Source organism: Canis lupus, chromosome 27 (genome assembly GCF_048164855.1).
Source record: "Canis lupus baileyi chromosome 27, mCanLup2.hap1, whole genome shotgun sequence".
Taxonomy (NCBI): Eukaryota; Metazoa; Chordata; class Mammalia; order Carnivora; family Canidae; genus Canis; species Canis lupus.
This window is the reverse complement of record NC_132864.1, coordinates 24040241-24052741: the sequence shown is the minus strand read 5'-3', so window position 1 is coordinate 24052741 and position 12501 is coordinate 24040241. Positions and strand designations below refer to the sequence as shown.

Genomic DNA, 12501 nt, shown 5'->3' with positions numbered 1-12501 from the left:
GAGGGGCATGAAGTCTGTGGTGCCCCCAGATTGTGGCCCAGCACAGGGCAGGCCGTCCCCACTGCTGGCCGGCATGATGATTACGTGCGGTTCTCTCTGACACACCGCCCAACCACCACCTGCTCTCTGCAAGGGTACTAAACACGTCCTGAGAACCCAGCCTGGGCTAGGGGTAGGCAGGCGAGGCACTTTACTGGGTGCCAGTGTCGGGGAGTGCCCAAACCCCCGGGAATCAAGGTAAATACAATTTTCATGCAGTATTTTTTTAAAAAATCAAAATTATGCAAAAGACTTAGGATCAATGAGGAATCACCAATTTTTTTTAAAGTCATCTCTATGCTCAACATGGGGCTTGAACTTACAACCCCATGATCAAAAGTCACAGGCTCCTCCAACTGAGCCAGCCACGTGCCCTGAGGCATCACAATTTTACGTAAAAGCAGCTCACTTTTTTTTTTTTTCACTGTTTCTTTCCCAACCCTGCACTTGTGTGCAAGGGGGACTATCCCTTGTGAGCGTAGACAGATTGGGCAACACGGGCTTTGTACTTAGTTGTGTGTTTTTACTGTGGAGCTTGGTGTTAATGTTTCAGGCACGGGAGGGATTCTGGTGAGCGCACACAGGGGTGTGCATCTTCCTTTTGCTTCTGGCTCCACAGCGGCTTTGTACGGCACTGCAGAGCAGCGAACGTTTCACACCAGTCCGTCCCTGGGTGCCCAGAGTAGGCCGCTTCTGTGTTTCCTGGGCTGGCCACACAGGAGGCCCCTCCAGAGCTGCGACGCCTGCCCTGCACCTGGCCCGTTTCTGGGGGCATGTCTGCCGGCCAAAGCGAGGAGGCTGAGGCAGGGCCTGGGAACGTGGAGTGAACTTCAGGCCCGCCCCAGCCCGTCCCAGCAAGGGCTTGTGGAGCCAGGATTTGGCAACAGGCCAGCTGCTTTGTTTCGAAGCCTCACTTGATGCTTCTCTGGTCCTTTGTAGGGTGTCTGACCGTGGCTAGGAAGGAGGGTGGAGTTGTCGTTTCAGCATATACGTCTTGCTCCTTCCAGGAAGATCTGGAGGAGGAGGGGCAGAACGGAGTGGAGCGGGCGCCAGTAAGCTCCTGAGCAAGCTGCCCCCTGGGCCAGCCTGCGTGTCGGAAGGGCAGCTCGTCACCTCAGTCTCTCCTGAAGTGTGGGTGCTTTCAACGCTTTGGGCCCTGCTCACCAGCTCTGAGCACCTGCTGTGTACCTGAGCTGGCGCTGACCGCTGGGCGGGGCTGGGGAGGCCCCGGAGGGACCTCACCTTCGCCCACTCTTGGCTTGGGAAACCCCGGGGACCCAGCAGGATCAGTCAGGGGCACCTGTTCCTGCAGCAAAACTAACAGACACGGTGGTAAGAATGAGAGCCACAGCAGGCTCTGATTGTTTTACCGTCCACGGACCGGCTGGCAAGGCGGCAGCCAGAGTGACACGGCTCCCGGGGCCGAGCAGGGGCTCGCTGAGGGAATGACTGCTGAACTGAGTTCACCAGGCGGCTCGGCCCCAGCACTTCGCAAGAGCCTGCCCTTTTGGAGTCATTTCCTGCAATTAGCAGCGTGCAGCCTTCACATTCTCCGGGCCGCCTCCTTGCCCTGCATAAATATCCCCTTCCCAAGGACACAGCTGGCACTGGCAGTGTCGTTTTCGTGGTTGGGGGTGGGGAGTGGTGACAAGAGAAATAAAATACAGCGGAGGCACGGATCTGAGAGGCCTAAACTAGCAGACAGAAGTCCTCCTCTGAGCGATGCTGTCCCTCTCCCCTCAGCACCCCTAGGGAGGGAGGCTCCCCTCCAGGAGGGGGCTCTCTGGGCTGTACTCCCACCATGCACCCCAGCTGTCCATCCCCTACAGAGGTGGGGCTGGTGGCTCCAAGCGGCCCGAACCTCCAAATCCTGTCTCCCTTCACCTTTATAAATGTGACATTTAAATCCCCCTTGGCACAGCTAAATCACAATTACGTGTCCAAGGGCCTCTGGCACCGTTCCAAATCCTCATGGCACCTGAGCTGGTAGCAGCAGGGCTCTCTCAACACACGCACACGCATGCACGCACGTGTGCACACAGCTCAAGCTTTTCCCACTTTTATTTTTTTCTACGTGGCTCTTCCTTGCAGCAGTCACTTTACCTTCTTTTTCTGCAGTACTGAACTCATTCATTCCCACCCAGGAGAGCCTAGGGGAGTGGGCAGGAGTCTCGTCCAGCGCCCCTGGCGGAGATCTGCAGGGATCAGGACAGGAAGGACAAAGTTTTCACCTCCGAGGGGGCTGCACATCTCCCCTTCTGCACTACTTCCAAGTGCCGCAGGCTCAGGCCGACGGGTCATTTTTCTTGTATATTTTTTCCTGATTCCCCTCTTTCATGGCCACATATCTGGCTAATGTGAAGAGATAGTCGCTGAGTCTGGAAGGGCAGAGAGAAGCAAACGGGAGGATTTGAAATGAGAGGTCAATGCTAACCAGGTCCTTCCCATATTAGCCTTCAAGGAGGAAATATAAATCACCAGCCCTAGGAGCATCAGGCGGGATGGCGGGTGCTCAGCCAACTTGGCCTTGATGGATGGCCCTCCAGGCCAGCTTCTGTGACTCTAGTGCCAGGGCTGGGGTGGTTCCTGCCAGTCAGGCCCCTCCCCAGGCTGGTTTCTGCACCTTCCAGGGACCAGGATGGAGACACCCCAAATGGAGACATCCAGCCTGCCCTTAGGGAGCCTGCAGTGAGTTCAGGAAGCCACCCACCTCTCAACTGTCCCCCACTTTTCCTTGTCACCACCCTCCTCCACCTCTCCTGGCCCCAATCCTATTCTGAGGCCAGTGCCATGCCCAGTCTGGCTGGAACCTTCCCTGACCCACACCCTCCCCGGGATCGAGCCTCCCCAGCAATGCCTGGCTGTCTCTCTGGAGGCAGGGGTTGGAGGGAGCAGTACAAGAGATTCTGCTCTTGGTGTCTCTCGCTCCTGGGGGTGGTGGTGGTGACATACTTGTTTCTCATCTGCTCAGTGAGGCCTTCCTTGCTGAGGAAATGAACTGGCTCAACCCACACAACACTCAGAGACCATATGTTCCCCAAAGGTCACTGCTGTGATGATGATTGGAAGCTTCCTCGCTCCTCTGGGGCCCACCCACCTCCCAGGAAGAACGGAGCTGGTCAGGTCACATCCCAGTGGGAGGAGCAACCACAGTGAGGGGCCAGACCCTGACTGTGAAGTCTCTGGACACCCAGGACAGCTCTCAGGGGCCCCTGGGTTCTCAGCCTGCCCTTGGGCCCTGACCTGGCCCACACTGGAACTGCATGAGCCAAGGCTGGAACAGAATCCACTGAAGCCCTCCCTGGGCCAGTCCAGCTCAGAGGGCACTGAACTGGCTTGGCCTGGCCATTTCTTCTCAGTTCACATAGCCCCGGGGATTTGCAGGGAAGGGCTGAGAGATTCCTGCCTGAGCTCCCTGGTCCTGAAAGTGGGGTCCCTAGCTATACATTGTCCCTTTGTTCTGTTTTGTGTTGTTGGTTTTTATAGTAGGTCTCCCAGTGAGACCTTTACCTCCCCAGGGACAGAGATGGTACCTGCCTTGTTCTCAGCAGCAACCCTGTGGCCAGCACAGCACCTGGGACATCGCAGGTCCTCAGAGGATATGAGAGGAATGAAGAAGTGTGTGGGGCCCCAGGCCTGTGGTTACTTCCCACAAGGGGCCTCATTTTTCAAAGGTGTGAGACCCTCTGAACCCCAGCTAAGTACCTGTTTAAGAACTTGGCCACATTAGCGTCGGTCTCACCCATCTGGACAAGCGGCACCACGCTGGAAGAAGAAACAACGTAGGTCTCTCGTACGTTACGGGATTGATGTCCCGGGGCCCCCCCGGGCTGCTTTCACAGCAGCACCTCCAGAGCTCACAGCAGCCTCCCAGGTGTCCTCGCCAGTCTGGGTACAGACGTCCCACACGGTGGCCTACTTTCTGTTGAGCACCAGCGATGTGGTGGGTCCTTCCTAGGGCCCTCACACCTACCACGTGTGTCACCTCTGCCACAGAACTCTGGCGAGGAGGTACGCTCCCCCAAACCAGGGCTCTGGGCTCGTGGCCCCTGCCACAGGGGTTTTTTCATCCCATAGGCACACCTCCATCTCCCTGCCTGGGGTACTCAGGACCCTTCCTCCACTCGACTGACCCCACTGCTGGGCCTTTGGGTTTTTTGCTATGATGAGCATTGCTGAGGCGGATGGTTTTGTACAAATGACTGTTTCTTCTTTTGAGGCTGGAGCTCTGTTACCCATGATCCATTTGGGGACCATAGGGGCCCAAGAGCGTTTCATGAGAGGTGAGACCTTCATGATGTAGGGCTGTGGACAGAGCTCAGGTTTGGACCAGATGGACCTGGGCTCAAATCTGGACTCTGCTTAGGACCAGCTGGGGGACCGCCCTGGCCATGATGTCACCTCTCTGCGCTCCAATATCCTGACTCCTGTGTCCTGGGTGCTGTTACCAACTCTCTGCCAAGGTTATTGTGAGGCCTCGATGAAATGATGCACAGAAGTGCCCAGCATAGCCCTGCCTACTGTGTCAGGGCGGTGCTTTACTTCCATTTCTCTGTAAAGCTGGGTGCCAGCTGGCCTAGGAGTGGTACGAATGGACACTTTGCAGGGAGCTCTTTTAAAGTTTCTCTGAAAAGCCCGTCGGTAGCTTTTGGGGGCCCCTCCTCTCCCTGACTCAGTCAAGGGTGTGGGCACAGTGCTGGGCTGCTCTGTTCACAGCTACCCCCCTGGGCCCCCCAGAGCCATGTGGGCTCCTCTGGGCCCTTCTCTACTCTATGGCCTAAAACCCATCAATGGCTTCCTGTTGCTCTCAGGGGATGGTGCAGACCCCTCTGCACCTACGAGGCTCTGCTAGGCCTCTGGCCTCATCGTGCCCCACATTCCCTCTCACTCTGGATCCCGACATCCGGCCTCCTCTGTGTCTATTCAGTACGGATGTTGCCTCTGCCCCTGCTGTGCCCTCGCCCTGCACACCATTCCCCCTGCCCCTACTCCTTCCACTCCTGGCTGACACAGTGTGCCTGGGAGAGGCCCTCCTGTGCCCACTGCACCACCCCTGGTGTGGGGTTCTCCCCTCACCTCAGCCCGGCTGCCACTGCCCCACTTACATTAACCCCCAGGAACAAGGAGTCTCACCCGGATCCTCTGGACTTTCATACCACACGAGTATAGAATTATAAATAACCAGCTAAACCCGCCAAGGCCCCCTCCTCAACTCCTACCCTGTTCACCTGTAACCTCTTGTTTCTCCGGAAGCTCAGATCTTGATGTGGTGACATCATCTGTCACTCATCTGCCCCTGGATCACTGACTCCCTTCCGTTCTGCAGGGCTCTGAGGACAGAGCCTGGTATGGTGACGGTGGCAGCTGAAGTCCGTCAGTGGGCAGCTGGATGGCACAGAGCTGACCCCCCAGGCCTGCCTGCTACTGACCCGCCCTCCCCACCCCGCCCTCACCCTCTCCCTCGGCCCCCTTACCGTCTCTCTGCTCGGCGGCACACAGCCCGACAGAAGTGCAGTGCACAGCTGCTCTTGCCCCCTGACTGTAGAAAGTGGGTATTGGCTGGAGTGGGGTGGGGGGAAGGAGGGAAGCGTGGGGGTGCAGGTGTGTCCAGGGCAGACAGGGAGCCCCTTGGACAGCTGGACCAACAGATACATAGGGCCCTGCCCCCCCCCAAATGGGCAGCATTATGCTTCGAGGGGGCCCTGCACACCTGCTGTGTGACCCCCCCGAAGCCAAAGCAAGCAGGGGGGGGGAGAGGCTGGTAAGGGTCTGGAGGGCACTTGGGAGGCTGGTGGACACCTCCTGTTGCTGGCAAAAATTAAAAAGGGGACTTATTCAATGCCTCTGTGTTTCTGTGAATACACTTGGCCTGTAGCCATCCCCTGGTTGAGACCACTTGGTACCTACCGGCAGAATAAAAGCCGTGAGTGGTGGGAGCTGGTTGGAATATTTGTCAATCCACTGCTCCAGCTCCAGGATGGGCCCTGCCTCAAATGTAGCATGTCCTGAGGAGTTGAGAAGCAGAAGGACACAGCCATGAGGTCCATCGTCCGCCAGACCAAGGAAACCACCCTATGTCTTTTGCCCAGATGCTCTGCAAACCACTCCCACTGGCTCAGGAAGTCCTTCCTTCTTGAGGTCTAAGGGCCAGGCTGCCAGGGGTCCCAGGTGACACCCAGGACAGAGCCCCACCCCCTCAGGCCGAGGCCCCTCCAGGGCCCTCTAACACACGCCATAGGTTCAGAGAGAAGATTACTTAAGTGAGCCTCCCTGGCCGAAGAGTGCGGTGTCGCCAGGGCAGAGCCGACGTCCTGCAGCGAGCACTGGATCTGGGGAAGCAAGAGAAGGTGAGAATGAAGATCCATTCCCAGCGGGCCAAGCAGAGATGACCTGACTGCATATGCAGAGGTGCCTCCTGACACCAGCAAGACGAGCAGGGGCTGACCTGATGGGGATTATCTGAACTTTCCATTAGCCGGCATTTGAAGGCTAACGAATTTTAAAAAGTCCTTCCGAACCTTCTGCATCCGAACCTTGGATGGTGGTTCTGAGCATCCCTAGGTCCCTTGGGAACACCTGGGGTACACAATGAGCAACAATGGGCCCACTGATAGCCCAGTGATGAGTACCTTCACTCTGTCCTCGTCTCCCTTTTGCTTGGACCCTGTGACCCCTTTTCTCCAAACTGATGGCTTTGGTTTATCTGACCTGTAACAGCTGGGCCAAGTCACCAAATGTGATAGTGCTTTCTGAACTATAAAGGACAAGTATCTGAGAATGTGGTCAGCCCCCATGTGACTAATGGCCCACAGGAGCCTGTGCCAGGGACACCTTCAAACACTGCCCCTGACTTTGTGCCTTGCCAAAGTCCACTTGAGCTGTATGGGGGGCTGTGGGGTGGGCGGAGGTCCGTGACACCTGCTAAGACCACCCCTATGACAGCAGGCCAGGAGCGGGACATAGGGGATGAGATCAGACACTGCCTGCCCGCAGTGGACTGGAACCCTCCTTGGGCTGCCACTTGGGTGAGTTTCTTGAGCACCTGGTGTCTCTGGGGCTTCTGGTGAGAGGCAGAACAACAATACTTACTACCCCACTGGTTGGCCAACTGCAGCGTTTACCCCCAGGACAGGAGGGAGCTGGCACCAGTTTGGGAATCGGATCGCAGTTTTGCTGATTCCCAGCCGGGGAGCCTGGGGCAAGTGGCCCTTTCAGAGTCTCTGTGTTGCCCACGCAATGTGGACGTTAACCTCCAGCTTACGGGCTTCTGTGGGGAGAGCAGTGTGTGGGCTGCCCGGCACTCTTCCATAGGCCCTGCAAGCAGGCCCTGGTGGGACTCCCAGGTGAAGAAGCCACAGTCTGCACCCTCAGGGGGCCCAGGTCAGTAGGGAGACAGATGGATCAGACATGTGACACCCTCTGTGGTGCCTGCTGTCAGATACGGAAGGGCAGGAGCTGTGGAGACCAGCAGGGGTGCCTAACCCAGCTAGAGGCCGGGTAGCCAGCCAAGGCCCCAGAACAGGTGATGTTGAAGCTGTGACCCAGAGTACAGAGGCCTAAAGCACAGGTAGGTTCGTCACATCACTGCCAGCCTTTTCCCTCTGCAAACTCTGCTCAGAGATGAGCACGACGTCTAGAAATAACCACGGTGGATGTGAACAATTTTCCATCATGAGGCTGCAAACCAGCCTCCAGTGCACAGAAGGTGCCTCATTCACAGAACGTTCCAGCAACTGAAGCCTCCTGTCCTTCTGCAGCCCCCTCATGGCCCTCTGTCTGCTCCTGTGCATTCTAGGGCAGTGTGCTTGCCTCCACTGTTGAAGTGCTGTCCATGGCTTGGAGCCTCCATGCTTCCTAAGGAGCAGAACACGGAGACTAACGGCCATAAATTCCCCCGGCTGAGGGCTAGGTGACACAGGCCTTCCCGGCTTTCTCCACCTCCAGGCTGCCTATGTCCGGGACCAAGGCATTCTCTGCCGTAGGGGCACCCCTATGCCTGCCAGGAAGTTAGCTGCCTCCCTGGCCTCTACCAACTAGATGCCAGTGACGCCCCACCTCCACTGGGGGACAGAATCGCTCTGGATCAAATCCACTGCTTTACACGTCCCCCTCCCGGTGCTGTCCTCAGTACTCCCGGTGCTGTCCTCAGCACTGGGAGGGAGGATGATCTGCATCCCCATTTCACAGGTGGAGAAACTGAGGCTCCCAGAGAAAGAGTGATGAGCCCCAGGTGGCAGAGAGAGGAAGACATGGTCAGACGGCAGACCCAGGCATGGCCACCCGGCCACACAGATGAATATCCCAACGTGAGGCGACACATTGCTACTCACTTTCTGAAGCTCTTCAGCAAAGGGGTGGCCTTTTTCTGTGATGAATTCCAAAGCAAATCTATGAGGAAAAAGAAAAGAATGTGCCTCTAATATAACGTCCCTGGACCCTGCCTTACATAAGGCAGCAAGTTCTCAGGTGGTAGGTCCCCTAGCTAACATAGCTCTAACACACACACTGTTACCTTTCTTGCTGACAGGAAGAACGTCATAAACTTTCATTTGGGTGGGGGGTGTCTGTTGCTCAAATGCCTTTTTCTATACTCGTTACTCGTCCAATGAACACTTCCCTTTTCGGGGCCTACTCTGGCCCGATCTAGGCAACCCAGTGTGAGCACATGTAACACAGGCTCTGTTTAGCAGGAGATGGAGATGTGCACCGGGTATCACAGGACTCAATGTGAAGTCGCAAACTATCCTTAGTGCTCCGGAGGGAAGGGCCAGAGTCCTAGTCCTGGGAACCTTGGCCTTGGCTGGGGTTCAGGGAGGGCTTCCTGGAAGAAGCAGTGTTGGAGGTGGGACTTTGAAGGCTGAGTAGGAGTTCCCTGGGAAGGCAGGTGGGACGAGAAACGTTAAGCACCCCAGGCGCAGGAAGGACCCCAGCTTCTGCCTCTCTCCAAACTCTGCTCCCTCTCTCTGTACTATTCAGGGCCTGGCAGGTGCATTCGCAGGGTTCCTTGAGGAAAGGTCGGTGAAGGGACTATGAACAGGGTGTGGGAAGTTATGGAAACTGACAACAGATGGCGAAGATAAGCAAAAATAGGGGTTTGAAGAGGCAAGGGAGGGTCAACGGCGCTACCGACCCAGGAGAGCTGGATTCTCAGTGGGGCCACCGCCAGGAGCCATGCAGCTGGCTGCATGAGAGTCACTGGGGAATGGGGGACAGAATGCTCCCACACCTGTCCCCATCACCGTCCCATCTCCTGCTGGTGCCTCCCACTGGCTGGACCCACCTGGAAGCCAGAGGGAGAGGGGACTGGGTGTGTGTGTGTGTGTGTGTGTGTGTGTCAAAGGGTCACCACGTGATGAAGGTCACCTCCTGGGCACACCAGCAAAGACAAGGGAGAATGGCCTCAAAGGGCCTATGAAGAACTCCCAGTGCACCTTCTTAGCCCATCCTACAGTCAGGACTAAACAGACAAACGTGTCTGTCATCTAGTGTGGGTCTCCCCCTTCGGATGGCAGGGAACGAGTCTGTAGGCCAGTCTGCCTTGAGCACAGCAGTATCCTCCTGCCTGGCACAAAGCAGGCACTCAGGGGCAACCTCACTGAGGGCATCCACATGACGCGGGCCACGTGTGGGCCCCCACCACCTGTAGGAGCCCCTCTGAGGTCTGTCTGCCCCCCAACCGCAGCCCCCTTGGACTGTGCACTCTGCGAAGCCTGTGGGCTGAGGTGCTCTGCTTAGTGGTGCCTGGCACATGGAGATGTTCGCTCACTATCTGACAAAGAGTCCACAGCTTGGTGTCCCCGATCTCCTGCCCACAAAGATGGGGGGGGGGTAGCTTGCCGATGGGCTAATTCTAAACAGCTGATGCTAGAATGCACCTTCATTTCCCCCTGCCCACTTTACCTTGTTCTGCCCCCGACCCCTACCTTCACACACACACCCACAAGTCGGCCTTCTCTACTCTGCTGCCAGGACCTCTGCACCTGTCATTCATTATCTGCCCTGAGTATCTCACCTAGTCAGATGCAGCATTGAGAAGCCGCGGCCATGCACGTGCACCTGAAGGGTGGGGGAGCCAGGGATGGAGGGGTGAGGCAGCTTCGCGTGGCGTGGGACAGATGCCAGGCAGGAGCAGGCGGTGCTGGGAGGCAAAGGTGCCTGCAGCCCGGGAGCCTTGTGGCACTGACCCCATGTGCCTGTGCTGCCATGCTGAGGCACGCTCATCGAGGGTTGGCAGCCCCCCGGGGACCAGCCAGCACTCTCAAGAGCTCCACGTGAATTACACTGATGCCAATTCAAACCCAACCTCGAGGCCAATGCTGTCTGCCTTACCCAATAGCTGAACTTAATTCATCTGTAGTTCCCACGGCTTCAAACACTTGGTCATCTTTAGGTCTCCTTTCTCCAGTGAAAGTGTTAGAAAACCCTGTGAAAAAATGTTTAGCCACCCAAATTAAGATTTTTTGGTGGTCCTGATATGCTCTTTTTAAAAAACTTTCCACCTGACATATAACAGGAAAGTGCTCAAACCATAAACATACAAGTTGGGGGCGCTTGGTGGCTCAGTCAGTCACTTAAGTGTCTGCCTTCGGCTCAGGTCATGATGTCCAGGGATTGAGCCCTGCGTGGGGCTCCCTGCTCAGCGGGGAGCCTGCTTCTCCCTCTCCCTCTCTCCCTCCTCATGCTCTTTCTCTCTCTCTCAAATAAATAAATAAAATCTTAAAAAAAAATAAATGTACAAGTTGATGAATTGCTACTACCTGAACACATCTCTGTGACCAGCACCCAGATCAAGAAATAGAATATGCTCAGCACCCCTGAAGCCCCCATACAACCCCCTTCAGTTGCAATCCTAAGGGTAACCACTATCCTCACTTCTCTCCCGGTATCTTTGGCATCTTTTAAATATCACACCCCACTTGATGATATTTAGTGAGATCCATTACATAATTTTTAATGATTGTGAATGATTTCGCAGAACTTTAAAATAGCGTTAAAAAGGTGGTTAACCTTTTTTTTGCATGTTTCACCTGCCCCCCTACCTTTGTCTCCTGTTTTGGTGTATATCTTGGGGATCCTGGGTGTCTTTGAGGAAGACTGTGGCCTGATGAGAAACAGACATCAAGATGTGGTGAGTGGGGATGGCTTGCCCAGGGCGACACCTCCCTCAGTGGGTCACAGCTTGCTGCTTATGGCCTGAGGCGGCACTTACCCCTCCTCTGCTTGGATCTCTGTTGACATCATTCCCCTCCTTTCTTCCTAGTTAAGTCCTTTGTGGACAAGCTCTGTGTCTTGCCCGTATATGTATCTGCAGAGTAGCTCATGCTTAATAAACATGGAAAGAGTTTATTGACCCCTTTCCATAACCTCTGCACTGTTCTAACTGGATTGCTGGCATTCATCTCCTGGAATCATCTCTGGAATCTTCCCACAGCCCCAGAAGGTAGGACCTACCTACGACGTTCATTTTACTGTTGAGAAAACTGGAGCTCATGGGATGACTTGCCTTCCCAGGTCACCCAGGAAGGAAACCATAAGGTTGGGATTCATGCCCAAGACTACCTTACTTCACCCAAACTCTCTTACTTCCACGCTGACTTGTACCAGCCCAAACTCTTGGCCTCTAGTCCACCACGCCAGGGCTTCTTGCAGAGAAGGCAATCTGGGCCACTTCCATCCTATGAAGCTCCAAGTAGACCCAGGAATGAAGAACTGCCACAACAGGGTCGGGTTCCGGCATTTTCAAGTAGCAAGGGAACACCTTGAATACGGGCTTCAACACTAAAACGTGGCATCACAAGCTCATTGGAAACGTCCTGTCACTGGATCTATGACGTACACTGACCCAGTTACTCATTCATGCTACTCTGCAGGTCCTGAGGCCCAGGAATGGGGGTGCAAGCTTCAAGGTCTAGGATGACGGCCTCTCCGGATCGTGTTGGCGCGCCTCTGAGTCTTGAGGTATGAGGTGCCTCGGAGGCAGGTCAAACTCTGAATGGAGACCCCACCTGAGCGTGAGGCCGGGCAAGGAGGCCTAACTGGCCCCCGTGGATGTGCCTGCCCTGCCTGATGATGAGGGCCGAGGTTCCTTCTCATTTGTACAAAGAACCCTCGGTGTCTGGCCTCCACGGCGCCCACGTGGCCGCGGTGACGTCACGACCAAGAGCGGCTCTCACAGCGGTGTGACGTCACCACGGCGACGACACCGCAATCCACGGCAGGTGTCCAGGTACCCTCCCAGCCAGGCACTCACCCGTCCCCGTCTTCCACGCCCTGGGAGCGGCGGCTCTGGAAACGGGGACACAGTAGCCCACGGGCGCCGACGCCCCCGCGCAGGCCCACGCGGCCTCCCAGGCCCCACACAGCCATGCGCGCGGCTGCTCGTCGGGGGCTGACCCAGCCAGGCTCCCGTCCGGGCACCGCGGGCGACTCCACCTACCGCTGGCCGCGCCACCGTTCCGCAGC

At 56.3% G+C, this 12501-nt stretch overlaps 1 protein-coding gene across 3 annotated transcripts; it reads right to left on the bottom strand.

The window, feature by feature from the left end:
• Positions 1-2082: 2082 nt before the first annotated feature.
• MMAB (metabolism of cobalamin associated B) lies at positions 2083-12491 on the bottom strand. Of its 3 annotated transcripts, none has more exons than XM_072802912.1 (9): positions 12290-12491; positions 11079-11140; positions 10369-10462; positions 8370-8427; positions 6296-6368; positions 5947-6044; positions 5514-5578; positions 3745-3804; positions 2083-2417 (listed from the first exon to the last, which is right to left on the bottom strand). In XM_072802912.1, the coding sequence occupies exons 1-9, from the start codon at positions 12403-12405 to the stop codon at positions 2324-2326; spliced, it is 720 nt and encodes a 239-aa protein (XP_072659013.1). In that variant the 5' UTR covers positions 12406-12491; the 3' UTR covers positions 2083-2323. The 3 variants fall into 3 exon arrangements, with proteins under 3 accessions (XP_072659013.1, XP_072659015.1, XP_072659014.1); XM_072802914.1 differs by having other exon boundaries at positions 5514-5598; positions 12290-12478; XM_072802913.1 differs by lacking the exons at positions 2083-2417; positions 3745-3804 and adding an exon at positions 3826-3961 and having other exon boundaries at positions 5514-5598; positions 12290-12479.
• Between the last annotated feature and the right edge of the window lie 10 nt (positions 12492-12501).